At 46.6% G+C, this 17,301-nt stretch overlaps 1 protein-coding gene across 2 annotated transcripts; it reads left to right on the top strand.

Annotated features, from left to right (window-relative positions):
• The first annotated feature begins 1,304 nt into the window (after nucleotides 1–1,304).
• Nucleotides 1,305–11,477, top strand: LOC136947203 (calmodulin-1). Of its 2 annotated transcripts, XM_067241120.1 has the most exons (6): nucleotides 1,305–1,445; nucleotides 6,480–6,510; nucleotides 7,286–7,429; nucleotides 9,934–10,040; nucleotides 10,292–10,427; nucleotides 11,066–11,477. In XM_067241120.1, the coding sequence occupies exons 1-6, from the start codon at nucleotides 1,443–1,445 to the stop codon at nucleotides 11,092–11,094; spliced, it is 450 nt and encodes a 149-aa protein (XP_067097221.1). In that variant the 5' UTR covers nucleotides 1,305–1,442; the 3' UTR covers nucleotides 11,095–11,477. The 2 variants fall into 2 exon arrangements, with proteins under 2 accessions (XP_067097221.1, XP_067097219.1); XM_067241118.1 differs by lacking the exon at nucleotides 11,066–11,477 and having other exon boundaries at nucleotides 10,292–10,495.
• The last annotated feature ends 5,824 nt before the right edge of the window (nucleotides 11,478–17,301 follow it).

Genomic DNA, 17,301 nt, shown 5'->3' with positions numbered 1-17,301 from the left:
TACATAGGCATATGCCTGGCTATTTGAATTAACACTGAACACTTGGTGGTGCTTTGGTTTATCACTCCATCATAGGCTACAACTTCACTCTGTAAAAGTAACTCACCGGACAATTCTCGACACTTCACCTATAGCCTTAAGATGCAGCATTCAAACACAATAATGAATTAACCGAACCTCCATAATCATTTGAATGTTGTCTTATCTTTAGCAAATTTAATAACATGACATTAAGAGATTACATTTTGATATGGATGTGTCCACGCTATAAAATACCGCTAAAACGAATCAATTCTAATTCTGTCCCATTTACACTACCGCAGTTCTCTTTCATTCTTAAATTCCGCGTCTCCACTAGCACTTCTGGTACTGTCCGCCTCATCCAATGGCAAGTCTCGGTATTTTCAACTCTCCGCACTTGTCAGCCTCCGATTCACTATTACGCTACATTTTCTCAGAGTAAAACATTTCAATTGAACTGATCTGACCACCATCGGCACTGAGATACATTCGATTTAATGTTATTGTATTTATGGTATCTTGATGAAGCCCTACTGCCTGGTGCAATGCAGGTCCGACGTAGCCAATAATTGCCTGCAATACATAGAGTATAATATTGCGGCTCTGTTGTAACCAATCAGACGCGCTGTCACAGAACAGCATAGCAAATTCTCCAGTGTCAACGAGGAAACCTTTTTATGCACTGGAAATATCCATCCGCCAAAAGTAGTTCCGCCCATGTGGTGATTCTTGAGGCCTACTTTTCCTATAGCCTGTGCTGTCAGGTTTGATATGTGCAAAATGCAGACACGGAAGAGATATTCAGTGGGTTGAAGTGTGTTGTATAAACTTTAACTCGATGTAGGCCTATTATAGGACTTGGGCTCAATTGGGTTGTAAAATATAGTTAAAAAAATGTGTCATTAGATCCATTAGAGAAATGGATCGAGAAGGTTTCACTGGTGTGTCCTCCGCCTGGCCAAAAAAGCAACATTGCAGTAGCCATGCCATAGAAGTATTAGCATCTTATATTGAAACTCGTGAACCTTCTTACAGCTTTGTATGTATTGTACATAACGCCATTCAATATACAGACATAACACTTTTGACCAGATTGTGGCGCAGTCTGACATGGCGTAGGTAGGCTATATCTATCGGGAAAGCAATCTGTATAACCGTTCTATAGTAGGCTCGTCCACCGCTGCTGGGTCTGTGGGTGACGTGTCTCCGCCTTTTTAGGGAGGGAACTCCGGCCAAATATCTGCAGCATAGAATAAGGAAGTGAGTGATCAGTGCTAGTGTGGCGGAGGGATACAGAGCTAACCCCATTCTAACCACGGCGAATATACACACCTCTATCTTGCTGATAGAACTCCATCTAAGGAACGAGAGCATTCGTAGTCTGCTTCTTAGATAGGCTAATCAGCTCAGACTCGTCAAACATGGTATGTATTTTAATTACATAGTTTTACCAAATTATTTCAATTTCACCGTTTGGACAAAAAAGAAAAGTGTCGAAAGTGTTATTTGAACGTCATTCAATGCTGCATTTTACATCGGGGTTTCATCAGGGGTTTGAACTGGGACGATTATAAAGCTGGTTATTGTGTTTTTATTTAGTATATACTTGTTGCCAAGAGTAAGCATTGTAGTTGGACTATGCACTGGGATAATTAAATTGTATTCACCGTTTGTTTATCTAGGGCGATGCAACTGTCAAAATGGAGTGGGATTCCGTGATAAGTGCGCAATTCTGAAGGCATAGGTTAGTCGGGTCCGTGGCTATATCGGGCCATGTAGCTGGCTCTAGGGTGCCATGGTGCAGATTGAATTAAACATTGAACCGGATTAATAGAATCTGTATAAATGACAAGCAATGCTCTACGAGCTCAGTTTGTTTATGCAGTTTAGGGCTATCAAGTAAACCAGGAGAATCGTTGTTCCTGCGAATTAGTGTAGCCAAGACCAGCCTTACTACCCTGTAATTTATATAGGGTAATGCGGTTTTATTATGTTGTTTGTCCCTTAAAGAATGCATGTCATCGGCCATAATTAAAAATGTATTTTAGGGAAAATTCGAGTTCAAATTGTAGCCTAACCACGAAGAAAATATCCTCATTGTATTGTCAATGTTCCGCAACGGAAATCGCTCATCGACTTCTAACTGGGAATGTGGCAAATTTAAACAGTGTAGCCGATATACCATTGGGCCAGATTAGACTGCGAAATGGTTCTACTGTTTCTCGTTGACTGTTCTGAGCTATCTCGACATATGCTGACTTTTGAATTTGCTTGTCTTGTACAAATTTAAATCGTATGCAAATGCTGTGCTTATTTTTCAGAGCTCACTTCGCTGAGCGCTCTGACCCTATATAAGCTTCAAGTGTTGAGTTCTGGTCATAACTAAATCCTTTAAAATTGACAATATTTAAACAGAGCAATGCATCACTTTGATATATGAGTTCAAATATTGGATGCTTGTTTGCCAAGATGATGTAACACACTTCAGACACAATTCACAGAGAGAGGGAGGCACACACCAACACGGTCACTGACTCTTTTTCATATTCATTCATTATCAATATGAGGGGTGAGAAATCAAGCAAAATTAGGTGTGTCTATTAGGAACAGTCAGCCTGGTGTCACAAATCGATCAGAGACGCAATGGAAATCAGGATGTGAGAAGGGGCCTCCCAGCTAATGTATTGACCATCATCACTGAATGAACATCCAGGGCTCAGGAGAGTACAGACATAAGCTACATCTCATTTGTCCCCTCAGTGATCCAATATCCCATATCATGAAATCCGGCTGCATGTGGTCTCACATTGCACCCTGTTATTATGTCAACCACAAGGGGTTTGGATCTCTCCATCTCGTTCTCTTTCTTTCTACGTATCACTTCAGAAAAGTTTAATCCACAAGCCTTAACCTTTGTACGCTTGACTACTGCCCACTATTGAGATGGAAGTATTTACTAAGTAGGCCTAGTGTACTAAGGCCTATCCTATTCCAGGTCCAGTTTTGTTTGCGGGCCCATGTTTAGTAACTTGGAGGACATCTGATCCAGTGCATTGAATCATTTATGATTTTGGCAGCCAGCTCTTCTCCTGGGCAAGGTAAACTGCTGTCACAAGTGGAGCCTTCAGTCCGCTCTAAAGCCCGTATAGTAGCCTGTAGGGTGGAGCTACTGGGTCCACCCCCACCATCTAGAAAGAAAGTGTTCAGCATTATCATTAAGCTTTTTTTTTCTTTCCCTTGTGTGTGTGTGTGTGTGTACACAGAGGCAAGTGTATGTGACATATGTAAATCCTAGCCAATGTTTACAGTTGATCTCTCCACACTGACAGAGGACTAGTTGCTTTGCAAATTTTTATGAGGTGGCTCATAGAGGCTTAGCTGCTGTGCAGAGCCATGGCCCAGTAAACTGGTTTTCTGCTCCATGGGAGGGATGGACAGACGAGTGGTTGACCGGCTTCTTGGCAACTCTGTAAAGGCTCATGCCAGGATCCTCCCTCCTACCCCTCTTCAATCTGTCTGTCCTCAGAGAGCTAGTGCTGGGACAACACTGTCTCCATAGGACAACATGAATCAGGGGGAGTTTCCTGTGTGTTTTATACTCCTGAGTGTTATGGCTTGTCCTCGCGGGTAGATCCTGTGTAGAATCAGTTATCCGCTGACCGCCCATGGTCCTCAGACCCGGCCCACGGTGGACCACCTCCCCACTCAGGCTGCGCTGTGCAGGCAAGGGTGATGGATTCAAGATGAACTTTATTGTCCCACAAAATGGAAGTACTGGCTTGGGATTTCACCCCATGCTGCAGCCATGAAAGACAAAACATTCCACACTCAAAAGTGAATCAGAACATCCAGCAATGTTCCTAAGAGAGGTTGTAGGTCTCCCAAAGGGTGGCCCTGAGGGGCCGAACTGGAACAGGACAGACTGGGGTGTTGGTGTCTTCCCGGAGCTAAGCTCCAGTGCTGGGGGGGGGAGGGAGGATGGGCAGGGCTGGTAGTAGACCTGGTCATGCAGCTGGACTGCGAGGACTGGGTCTCTTCCAGAGGTTTGGCTCCACTGAGTCACTGAACTCAATGCCCAGGAGAGAGAGAGAGAAGGAGGGGGGGGGGGAGATTGGGGGTGATACAGGGAGAGAACAGAGGCCTGGGAGGGGGAGGGGGATGGGGGTGAGAGAAGGAGAGAGCAGAGTCCTGAGAGGGGGAAAGAGTAAGTAAGTAAGACTTCATTTATATAGCACATTTCATACAAGAATTGTAGCTCAAGGTGCTTTACATAAAATCAATAAAAACAATAATACAAGTGATAAACAATTCAAACAAAAATAAAAATCCCAAAAAGATCTCTGTTCAAGAGAGAACAACTTTAAACATGCATCTTAAAAGTAACATATACATTTGGTTCACCCCTGGTCTATATATATAAAACCATACACTCTGTTAACAGATCCTTTCCCCAGGTCAAGAGTATGGGCCGTATTCTCTTAACAGATCCTTTGCCTCAGATCAAGAATACAGATTGTTTTACATATTTGTTTAAATACTTCACGCGACCAGAGTTCTTGTACGCTATCAGAGTTCGCCAACTCTGACCTAGACAAAGTAAAATTAGCAAGTCAAATAATGACCCAAATTTACTAAACCAAGATTCTACAATAATATAACTAATAAAAGTAGGAAAACCCTTTTGAGATAAAATGACTTAAATGCTTCGGTAAAAAGGTAGGTTTTAAGCTGTCTTTTAAAAATGTCTAGTGTTTGCTTCCCTAATATTTATGGGTAATTTGTTCCATAGTTTTGGGGCGTAATTGACAAAGGCCAAATCACCAATCTTCTTATGACTGCTTCTGGTGACCTCTAAAAAGAGAGGGGGAGGGGTGAGAGAGGGAGGGGGATATGTGAGCGGAAGATAATTCATAGCAATGTGCAGTCGCATTACCCCCACTCCTCCATAGTAAAATAATTTTATTTTGCTAATCTCCCAGATGGAGAGAGGAACCGAGGGAGGCAGAGATGGCAAGGGAGAAACAAAAACCCAAATGCTATTGTGCAGAGTTTGACTGAATCATGTCAGCTAATCATATTATGATTGTTGAAGTTATCCTTTGCAGTCTGAAGTCATGTCGTTACTGGAATCAATATATCCTCAGTCATGAAATGTGTTTTGTCTTGGACTTCTGATGAGCTCTACAGAACTAAACCACACGAGCGAAGATCCACGGTCAGACTTGCCTTTCCTGATGAGCTGAGGAACGGGAACCAGAAATCGCATCATTAGCAATAGGCTACCTTAGAATGGCACGTTTTCTATGGCTCTCCCAGAGAGCTGCCTGTGTGATGTTCAGATGTGGCAGGATCCAGGCGGTGTCTGTCTCTGTCAAAGCCCACTTCCCCCTAACACGCGTGTTGTAGGACTGCAGTGGGGCAGAACTGTGTACTTTGACCAATTCACAAGAAACATGGCTATGGAAGTATTGGCATCTAGAGTAAAGTGTGTGTGTGTGTGTGTGTGTGTGTGATTCTCTTGTTCTCTTTCCCCCCTCAACCACACAACAAACCCAACATTGTGCGTGTGTGTTCCTGTTTTCCTGCCATCCGGATGACGTCTGGGGTTTGTTGCCGTGATACTGATAACACATGTTCAAGGTGTTCAAGGCCCGAGGTGTGTGCCCGAGGGAGTGGCTGGTGTTAACACGGTATTAGTGTTTTAAAGCTCTGCTGCCCATGCATGTTTGAAATCAGAGGCCCCGTCTTTGCAAGACTTCATCCCTGTGTGGGTCCTGGCTAGATCCCTCTGCTATGACTCATAATATCCATTAACAACCGGGGGGGGGGGGGGGGGGGGGTGTTACCAGGGTTGGGTGGAGTCCCTGTTCTCCCCTTGGTTCCCCTGGCCTGTTTGTTTGTCTTTTTCTTTTTTACTTGTTACACCCATTCTACATCCCACAGGGTGGGATCTGACACATGTTTTTGTGTCGGGTCAAACTGTTTCAGTGCAAAACAAGCACATCGTAGAGAGACAGGGTTTGTCATAGGACTGTGGAGGGACCAACGCACAGTCATCACTTGTTTAGTTAGACCCTGGGGGGAGAGAGGGAGGGGTGGGGGAAGGAGTGAGGGATATGGTGGCTGGGGAGAGGGATGGGGGAAGGGGAGGGATGTGGCAGAGGGAGGGATGGGGGATGGGGGAAGGGGAGGGATGTGGCAGAGGGAGGGATGGGGGAAGGGGAGGGATGTGGCAGAGGGAGGGATGGGGGAAGGGGAGGGATGTGGCAGAGGGAGGGATGGGGGAAGGGGGAAGGGGAGGGATGTGGCAGAGGCAGGCAGGAATGGGGAAGAGGAGGGAGGGATAGATGGGCGGGCAGGGGAAGCGAGGATGAAGGAAGGGCACTGACAATGACTAAGGAGATTGGTATTTAGATTAACAATTGAGTAACTTCCTCCTCCCTGTTTCTTCTCCCCAGGCCGACCAGCTAACAGAGGAGCAGATTGCAGGTAAAAACAGCACTCACTCTACAACCCCTGCCTCACAAGCCCCTCCAGGCACCCCACAACCCCTGTCTCACAAGCCCCTCCAGGCACCCCACAAACCCTGCCTCACAAGCCCCTCCAGGCACCCCACAAACCCTGCCTCACAATCCCCTCCAGGCACCCCACAACCCCTGCCTCACAAGCCCCTCCAGGCACCCCACAACCCCTGCCTCACAAGACCCTCCAGGCACCCTACCCCACCACCCCAGCATAGCACAGGAAATCTGGTTACCATCTACTTCACTAACTCCATGTTACTGAGAGGGAATTAAATGAAGAACCCTAGCTGAATAAAATACTGGGTCTGTGATGACTAGTTTACTTTTGTTGTCTTCAGTTACATAAAACTGAAGCCCTTGGTGGTTAATTAACTTGTGCAGTGAGCGCCAATGCTATAGTATACTTCAAGCATCTAGCCCTCAGTGTTTCCTCCTGGTCTCTCTGTATCTGGCGCTGAAGACTCTTCACCACTGAGAGCCAATGTGGATATTGAATGAGTTGGTAATGAATGTTACTTTCAGGGTCTAAACTTCTATCTTGGTTTCTTCTTCGCGTTGTTTTATATTTTTGGATGAAAATGTCATGATGCAGAAAATTCTGGAGTTATGTCACTCCTTCAAAGGCGTTCCACTCCATCGTACAAGGTTCTCAAGTGGTGGATTTGGTGGGGGCTGCTTTTTGACTTTCTCCTTCCTTCCTTTCTCCTCCCTCCCTCCTTTCCTCCTCTCTCCCTCTCCAGAGTTCAAGGAGGCGTTTTCCTTATTCGACAAGGATGGCGACGGCACCATCACAACCAAGGAGCTGGGCACAGTCATGCGGTCGCTGGGTCAGAACCCCACAGAGGCTGAGCTGCAGGACATGATCAACGAGGTGGACGCAGACGGTCAGTATCCTCCTCCCTCATTAGTGGAAAGGGTAAACCTGATTGGTTGGAAAGTGAGAATTGTTCCCTTGTCTGTCAGGACTGGAACATCAAGTCACTCCTGCCAGCAATCCTGATAAAAAAAGAAAATAAATGCACGTCTGGGATTTTTCTGTCTTGGTCTTAGTATCGTATTGTGTACAGTATAGCTTCATGACTGCACCGCGAGCAGTTTAGTCACTGTCAGCGATGATGGATGACATCGCGACATGGCGTGTGAAAGGACAGCAGAGTCCTCGCTTCTGCCTTCAGCACTAGTGAGAGGATCAGACTTGGTGACAGGTCGTGTCACGGTGTCAGCATCAACAGGGACGCTCAGGGGAAGGATGGAGAGAGGAATGGAGATATTGAGGGATGGAGGGACACACAAGTCATCTAAGTGACTTCTGCTGACTTGAAATGGGGACCAACCTACCAATGTGCGATGTTCCTGTATACTGCTGGACCACCATGCTGGTTGGATGCCTCCCGGTGTGACAGGAGAGGATCCAGGATCGGAGATGGAGTTATATTCTTCTACTTCTTTCTCCTTCTCATCCCCCACCTTTCACCTCCCCATCCCCCTATTCTCCTAGCCATCCCTTCTTTCTCTGCCCCTTTCTCCGCCTCATCCCTCTCTCGTCCCATCCTCACCTCCCCACATGTCCTCCCCTCCACACATGTCCTCCCCCATCCGCCCTGCCCTCCTCTGCGTTGCCTCCCATGGCTGATGCAATCTAGGTCAGACGCCAGCGAAGCCAGTCATGGAAAATAAAAGTGATGACATAATCCACTCTGCTGCTGGAGCCGAAGTGTGCTACTTCACACAGTCGGTCAGTGCCCTGTGATGCTCAGCCATGCTTCAGGACAGGGCCTGGGAAAACTAGGACCTGACAGAGACCAGGTCTGTTTGGGGGAACGAACATAAGATCCACTGGTGGGTGCAGCCGAGCTGTCCACAGATGAATGGGGAGACGAGTAGAAAGGTTTTTTTTCCTGCGTGAGGTGAGAGGACTTTGTGACGAATGTTTCTAGAACGGTCCTTCCGATTTGTGAGTGGTGTGAAGTTGCGGCAGGACTGCATCTGCCTCCTGGGGTAGACGTCAGCAGCGCGGCCTCTCGCATGTAATCGCGCCGTCACCCACTCGTTCGCTCGCTCCGTCTCCCTCGCTCCGTCTCCCGCGCCCACGCTCTCCCTCGCGTACATTGAGGCGGGCCCAAGATTCATCCAGCTGAGCAGATCCGATCTCACTGCTGGCCTCCTTCCCTTCTCTCCCTCTCTTTCTCCCTCCCCCTCTTCCTTTTTCTTTTTCCCTCCCTTTCGCTCGCTGTCCCTTTCTCCTCCTCAGTCTCTCCCTTTCTCTTGCTTTTCCCCTCCTCCTCTCGTTCTGTCTCTGTCCCTCTTGATCTTCCTCACTCTCTCTTGCTTGTTCTCGTTCTCTGTCTCTTTCTGTCTATTCCCCTCCCTCTCCAGTAGTTCCTCAACTGATGAGTTTTCCTGTTCAGGCTGGTTACAGGGTATCCCCAGTGGCAGCCTTGTACTCCCGGGGCTGTCTGGCCAGGCTAGATACCATGTCCTTAGACTGCTAGCCCAGGCTGTTAGATATCCTTCTCTGACCCCTAGCATAGCTCTTCCCCTCTGCCTCGCATCTCCAGCCTCTCGGTTTCCTCTTGGTGCCGTGCTACGCTGCCTTAATCCCAGGCCAAGCGATCCCATCATCCCCACGCCGAGCTAATCCCACATGGTCCCGGCTTTCCCTCTGAGATACTGACCTGCCTTCCAATCCCAACGCAGATCAATGCACTTTATTTTTACCTAACCTTAATCACAGGGCCTCTCTCACACACTGCCGCCGCCTTCGCCACCATCTTGTCTCCTGCGTGCGTGGATCGGTTTCGGTGCGGCGATGAGACCACCCCCCGTGCGCGACGTGAGAAGTAGATTACAGATCACTTCCAGTCCAGGGTCTTATGATCACGACCCAGTAATCCCAGCTGGAGCATAAACCTGGTTATTGACCTCCAGGAATTCTGACCTCTGTTCATCCATTTATCCCCCTACTCACCCTCCCAGACTTGACATGGAGGCCCACACATCACCTTAGACAGGCGGTCTGGGAGGGATGAGGAGTTGGGAGGGAAGCCGGCGCAGTGTGTGACCTCTATCTGATGGAAAGAAAGAGAGGTCTGATTTATGGTGCTCTCCTCAGGGGAAGCCTGCACTATGGATGAGCGGGCGAAGATGGTGTATGCGCCGTGTACACACGCTAGCATACACATCTTTTCTGCTGTGAAAAGACCTGTTTACGTCTGTGCTCATCCTCCGAACGTGTTAGTCAGGGAGCTGCTGCCTGCTGGAAACCAGACCACCATCTCACTCACAAGCTCCTCCTTTATTACAGGAGAACTACTTTACCATTTATGTTTGTTTTAAAAAACTACAAAAGGTACGTCGGTTCCTCATGGTTTTTCTGTGTCCTTCACAGGCAATGGAACCATTGACTTCCCAGAGTTCCTCACCATGATGGCCAGAAAAATGAAGGACACAGACAGCGAGGAGGAGATCCGTGAAGCTTTCCGGGTATTTGACAAGGTAAAATTGATTAGTCACATTCGCTCTACTTGAATACCTGTCTATTACTACTAGTGCTAGTACTAATACTTCTTACACTAAACTGTACTACTTTACTACTTCATGGAAGTTGAGGGAAAGAAATAAGAAGCTTCATCCAACCAGTTAAATCTCATACTGCAAAACAGGTGTATGCTCTTGAGATTCGCCAAATACTTCCTTTTTTCCTGACATAATTGTCCAACTGGGATTTCCATGTGCTCCAATTCCAGGATGGCAACGGCTACATCAGCGCAGCGGAGCTGCGTCACGTGATGACGAACCTGGGGGAGAAGCTCACAGACGAGGAGGTGGACGAGATGATCAGAGAAGCAGACATTGACGGAGACGGTCAGGTCAACTACGAAGGTGAGGACGAGTTGGGGCTGGGAGCTGGGGTTAGGGTAAGGTTAATCTGGTAGACAACAGTGTTAGCACAGACACTTAAGAACCACCATTCACTCTCTTTGTCTTGTCTCTCTCACTCTCTTCTCTCTCTACCCTCCCCACACTATACATTTTTCCACACATTTCACAAGAGACTGCGGTCATTTTCTAGAAGTCTGTTGACATAATATCAACAGTTCATAAGGCTGGAAAGTGTCACTTTCTAGCTCTCACTGGGCCAATAAACTGAATAAGGCATTTCTCATTTTCCTGCATTTGTTTCTCCTTCTCTCCCTCTATCTTTCTCCCAATGCAATGAAAGCTGTTACTCTCTCTTGCACCCATTCAGTCTCTTATTTTATTGATTCATTCTCCCTATCTCTCCTTCCCTCTGTCTGTCTCTGGTTGTTGTTTACACAGCATGGTGACTTTTTTTAATCAGATGAGCTTAATGAGATGAACATGGAAGCCGTTTGTAAACGGGACACTAATTTGGATGTGTTCTGAACCTTGTATACTTGATTAAAAGATTAATAAACCATTTAGAAGGTGGTTTGCCCTTCTGGCATTTTGCCAGGAAAAGTGTTGTAATCCTTGTATTGTTCTCTCTCTCTTCTCAGAGTTTGTACAGATGATGACTGCAAAGTGAAGCTTGGCCACCCTGTTCCGCCCCCTCTTAGAAGAAAAAATATATATAATGTTTTACTTACCTCTTGGGAAAAAAAATGTTCATTTATTCATACTGTTTCTGTATAGAAAATTATTGAATGTTGAAATAAGATATCCTTCTGTCCACACAGAAAAAAAGAAAAGAAAAAAAAAGATCCTTAAAAAAAAAAAAAGACAAAAGTACAAAAATATCTGCATGAGAAATGGTTAGTGATCCTGTCCCCAAAGATAATTTTAGCATCAGTACTTTAAAGAGAAAAAATGTATCTGCTACCTTCCAACTGAAGCAAAGCATTTGGTGAACTCCTTCCAGTTCCATTTGCTGGTGGTGAAGTTTGGGCTGGCGGCCACCCTGTCTTCTGTTCTTCATGCATGCAGCTTGAGACTGCAGCCCTTCTCCTGCCAGTCACAGCGTGCAGATTCCACTGGCCTGTCCTGTCGTTGGTTTGGTACAGTTTTTTGTATTTGGGAAAGGAACCTGGTTCTGATTCAAGATGAAAGTGGAACGGGACTTAATTGTATGCTAGTTAAGAGATATAAAAATACATAATGTACAAAAAAAGACATATATATACATTTTCAAATGTTTGGCATGTGTTTTTTTGTTTTTTTTTATGTTCTTTGGACGGCCATCTACTATTTGTGTGTCCTTCCTTGAAAACAGGAAGTGCTTCAGAGTCTTACAGTGAGATTGTCTTTTTTTCTTTTTTTTTGCTGAGATGGAGTGACCTCTTTCTGGCAAAGGAGAATCACTTTCTTCATGTTATTCTTTTGCTCTGTACCTTGACTGGGACGCGAGCAGGGTGGGAGGCGTTGTGGTCTGTGTATGCAGGCTGTCAGGAGTATTTTATTTGCTGTTCCGCTGGGTTCAGTTTACATCCATTCCAAGTTGTACATGCTAATAGTCTTTCTTTTTTTTTTTTTTTTTTTTTTTCAAATAAAAAAAGACCATGAACTTTAATCATTGTGTCAAGGGTGTACTTGTATGTGTTACCGTAGCTGTGTTTTATTTTTTATAAGTATAAACGGGAGGTCCAAAATCAGAGATATATATATATATATATATATATATATATATATATATATATATATATATATATATATATATATATAATGTGTTTAAATTGAATTTGTATTCAGACAGTACAAACCACATAAGCACTGAGCTGGCCACTTTTCTAAGGCAAGGTCTTCTTAGACCAGAGAACTCTTACGAGTATGAAACCATTGCTTCTCCAACTGAGACACACAGGCACACACATCTACGAATCTATGACTCGTCTTTCCAAGATCCAACGGGTTGCCAGGCAACAGGATCATGCTCTTGCTGGGATGGTGTAGTGAGGGATGGAGGGAGGGAGGCAAGTGGGAGTTTAAATAAACCCTAGCGATGCCATTAGGCCTCCATGATGGCTTGTCCTAGTAAGGAGAACAAGGGTAACGTGTGTTAGCTTTTACAGTAGCAGTCACGCCAGACAGTCCAGCTGAGAGGCGGTTCGCTGTTATGCACTGTTACCTATGAAGTCCCATCACCACATTGTTTGACCGTATTTGGCCTGGGATTTCACCATATTAGGCGTGGAGTCGAGTCGGACTGTTTCACCCTACAGGCTGGTCTCGGCCCCAATCTGACTTTGTGAATTAGTTTCAGCATTTCCCCCTTTCCTGAAGGCAGAAGCTGTGTTTTGTTAACAGACAGGATCTGCTTTCCATCAGGGCTGGATTACACCCCCTGCGTGTCGTGTACAGTACAGACCATGTGTCCTATCACGGACTGTTTACTGTCTTAGATCAGCTGTAGCTCTACAGCAGTACTGGAAATACATTTGAGAGGTTAGCAACACAAACCCAAGAGAGAGAAACAGATAGATAAATAGCCCAATACGTAAATTGATAGATATTCACTAGATAGATAGATACATACATACATACATACATTTATACATACATACACACACAGATACATAGATAGATAGAATAAATGAATTAAAGAACGACCCATGGGTAGTCAGGGTAAACATATCTTTGACACTGAACTGCCCGTCTCTAGAAACCAACAACCAATGAGGCGGAGTGGAACACCCCGTCAGCAAATCCCCGCATGGATCTGCATGAAGCGCTTGCGAGTGTGAGTGAGTGTGTGCTCAGCTCCCCGCAGACCTCCCCTCTGCACTGACACCTGAGACGCTGCAGGGTTAAATTAAGCACATCAATATTTCACGTGTAAATGAAGCAGCGCACAGCGAGGCGGTAAGGAGAGACGTGGCGAGCAGGGAGAGACCGGCCTATCACGTATCACAGCTGCTGGAAACAACTGACACGCTGATGAGACGGCCCTGAGTGTGTGTGGTGTGTGTGTGTGTGGCAACAAAGAGCTGTGTTTGTGGGTGGAGAGTGTCCTGCTGTATGTGTGGCAACAAAGAACTGTGTTTGTTGGTGGAGAGTGTCCTGCTGTATTAACGAGTCATCATGTAGACATTACGAGGTTAACTGAGTCAGGAGCAGCATCTGTTCTGGGAGGCTTCCAGGACTTTCTACAGCAACACACACACACACACAAAAACGTGCGCACAACCATGCACACACGTATACACACACAGACACATACACCTTAGCTAAGACGCTCTTGAAGAAGATAAAGGTTGAATAAAATGCATACACACAGAGACACAGGTCGAACTAGACGTCATCTATGCTGTTTCCATCCCCTCTCACACAGCACCACTGACTGTTTCACGATGTACATATTTTTTTGTGTCGATGCATTTACTGGGTCATGGAGGACGGTACAGGAGGCACTTCTTAATTGTCCAAGCTCCAAAACTTTCATTAAGCTTCCCTCACTTCATCATCATTAACCTACATTAATTATAGAGTGCTGCCACAGTCACCATCATGATTAGATTTGGGCTGTGGTTTCCTGGATGCTGGAGGCCCTGGTGTCCATTCTGGCAGTGTGGTGTTAATGAAGAGCATGCAGGGAGGATGAGAGCACTGCAGGGTGATGACACAACCCTACCCACTGCAGCCTTGCCCCCAGCCCCTCCCAGCACCCCACCTCTCCTTCCAGCCCCCAGCCCCCCACCCCTCCTTCCAGCCCCCAGCCCCTCCCAGCCCCCCCACCCCTCCTCCCATTCCCATTCCTCTCTTTCGTTTTCTTGCTTCATCCTTCTGGTGCTTCTCTCTCTCTCTCTCTCTCTCTCTCTCTCTCTCTCTCTCTCTCTCTCTCTTCTCTCTCTCTCTCTCTCTCTCTCTCTCTCTCTCTCTCTCTCTCTCTCTCTCTCTCTCTCTCTCTCTCTCTCTCTCTGGGTTGAGATACTGCAAGACGAAGTCATGATCAGGAGTTCCCTCAGTCGCCAGGGCATACAGTACCTCTCTCTCTCTCTCTATCTCTCCCTCCCTCTCTTTCTTACTCATTCTATCCATCTTGTTCTCTCTCTCTCTCTCTCTCTCTCTCGCTCTGTCTTTCCCCCTGCCCGCCTGCTCTGTTTGTCTTGCAGTGCATTTTCATTTTTATGAGCAACAATCACTCATCCGTTCTTATTTCATGCTTTTTTATTACTATTCCTTTTTTTTCTCCACCGGCGAGTGTCTACGTGGCAGGGTTTCTCCTAATGAATCTGCTCTCCCTCCATCCACCTAGGAGAACACAGAACCATCCATCTCTGACCCAAAACATCCCAACGCTGTCACGACAACAGAGCCTCTGAACTCATGCAATATTCACAAGCGATGATATAAGATCTCTGCTAATGAAAAAATCAGCCAGCAAAACAAACAACCTCTAATAATGGCCGGGGAGAGAGAGCGCTCTATCAGCTGGGTGAGCACCCTGAGCACACATCCATCTGGAGTGAGACCCACCAACGCTGACATCAGGTGCAGGTCCATCTCAGTGGTAGAGCATTGGACTGCATATTAAGAGATTTACACACCTCCTCCAGCTCCACTGTGGGGCTCACCTGCACCTAGAGATCCATAGTCTCTTCACAAGGGGTGACTTGTCACACCACCAAGACTTACTTCACAAACTCATGCTGTACTGGGTCCCACAGCAGTTACTGCAAACAACAACACAATGCCAAGGGAGACGACACAGCTGCCACGTCCATTGTGTGTGTGTGTTTGTGAGAGAGTGTGTATGTGTGTGAGGGAGTGTGGTCACACGCATGCACGAGCACACCAACATGTACTCACACACAGTGCAAACATAGTGCGACCGCACACACACACACACACACGGAGGGGGATGACTTAGTGGCAGTGGATTGCGTCAGCGTCAGCAGCTCTTTAGAGGGATAAACCTCCAGGAGGGAGGGAGAGAGAGAGGTGGAGAGAGAAAGGAAGAGAGAGGAAAAGAGCAGAGAGAGGGAGGGAGGGAGGGAGGGAGGGGGAGGGAGGGAGGGAGTGCTGAGTTGGGATCCTCCTGCCAGGGATTTCCTCTCAGTGATGTGTTTCCCCCTTTGCAGCATAATCTTTCCTGGGTTCCACATAGGCCAGACCAGATCGCTCTGGCTCTCCAGCTCTTGCAGGCTGGTCAGCCAAGGACGGGAGTAAGGGACTTGATGGATGCAGGAGGAGAGGGGGTAAGGGGCTCGGTCTTGCAGCAGCAATGCAGAGGTAATAAGATCCAAATCCAAACTTAATGCAGTAGCAGCAATGCAGACGTGATAAAGAAAAAGCCAAGGCAGTAACATCTCCTGAAGGTCAGACTACAAAGTCCCCACCAGCAAAAAGAGACACAAAACATCAATGCATTACATTTTTGATTATGAAAAATGTATCTACTGGTGAATATGTAACCTGTCTCTATTCCTGCAGACAGGAAAGGGTGGTGGTTTTCTCAGTCCTTCTTCTGAAGCGTTATTCACAGCCGTGGTACTCAGTGACTGGAGAGGAGAACACCACCACAACTCAACACCTAGATAAAGGAGCCATTACTATGGTTACGGATGTCTCTGTTATCTTGAAACTGTAAAAGGGAAACACAAGCACTTGTGCATCGTACTCTCCGAATCGAGCAAACACAAATATCCTCACTGTTGTTGGATTTCTGAGCAGAGCTGACCAGGGGAAAAGAGTCTGGGAACCATCCCTAAAAAAGTTCACGTCATCTTCTGATTGAAGTATTCTATAAAACCTGAGACCAAACAGCCTGCGCTTCCCCCAACAGCTGTCGGGAACAATTCAATTACAACCCAACGGTCTGTCACGGTCTTGTTTATTCCTGAACTTTAATATGCCCCCCCCCCCACGCCAGTATTTATGCATGCTCTGACAGCTGAGTGCCAAGGCAATTCGCAGAGTCAGTGTTTTCTCACTGCGACAGACCGGGTCACAATTTCTGCTGTGGGAAAGTGCTGTCAGGGGCAGTGAGAGCCATGGCAGAGGGGACAGCAGGCGAGCGCTTCTCTGGACTTCAGTATATTGTCTGTGAAAGGTGCTGACAGACAGTGGTGTTGAAAGGGCAGCACATTCATTCCCAGGGACGGGACCGGACAGGTCAGACACCAGTGAGGGGCTGAATGACACAGAGAGAGCTGTCAGCAGGAGACAAAAGCCTCACTCTTCACAGAAAGTGCTGGAGCACAAAGGTCATGCAGAGACAGCACAAAGAGAGGAGGCGCTCCATCCTGTTTTGTGGTCGTATTCAGGAGAGACAGATGAGAGGCCCTATTTTAACGATCTGAAAGGCAAGTATCAAACGCCATACGCAAGTAACTTTGGGGGCGGGACTCCGGCGCTGTTGCTATTATACCGGCGGGATAAATGACTCTTGCGCCCGACGCAAATCTAAAATGGGTTGGTCTTGAGTATCATCATCAGCGTCATCTCACATTCCCTTTAAGACCAGGCATTCTTGTTCCATGGAGGATTGCTATTATAATGGTGGATTTGCCAGGCGCACGCCAGGAGCGGTTCACAGCGGAGGAGACCGACGTTCTCGTCAGGGCCGTAAAAGATAGAGAAGTGACATTGTTTGGGGATGGGAGAAGAAACCCAGCCAAATTAGCTTCGGTTAAACAGGCGTGGGAGGAAATTGCCACAATTGTTACAAATCAAGTTCACATACATCGAGATTTCTCATGAAAATATTTTTAATAATTGACATGAAAGGAATATATAACACAACCATACAATTAATCAAAACAATGTAACACTTCGCAGGAAGAAGACCCTGGCCTCG

Source organism: Osmerus mordax, chromosome 8 (genome assembly GCF_038355195.1).
Source record: "Osmerus mordax isolate fOsmMor3 chromosome 8, fOsmMor3.pri, whole genome shotgun sequence".
Lineage (NCBI taxonomy): Eukaryota > Metazoa > Chordata > Actinopteri > Osmeriformes > Osmeridae > Osmerus > Osmerus mordax.
The sequence above is the reverse complement of the archived record's forward strand: the minus strand, read 5'-3'. Positions and strand labels throughout refer to the sequence as shown.

Bases quoted from the DNA above. Each gene is read 5' to 3' on its own strand.
- LOC136947203 (XM_067241118.1), top strand. The intron at 7,430-9,933 runs GTCAGTATCCTC...TGTCCTTCACAG, and splicing joins CAACGAGGTGGACGCAGACG to GCAATGGAACCATTGACTTC. The intron at 10,041-10,291 runs GTAAAATTGATT...CTCCAATTCCAG, and splicing joins CTTTCCGGGTATTTGACAAG to GATGGCAACGGCTACATCAG.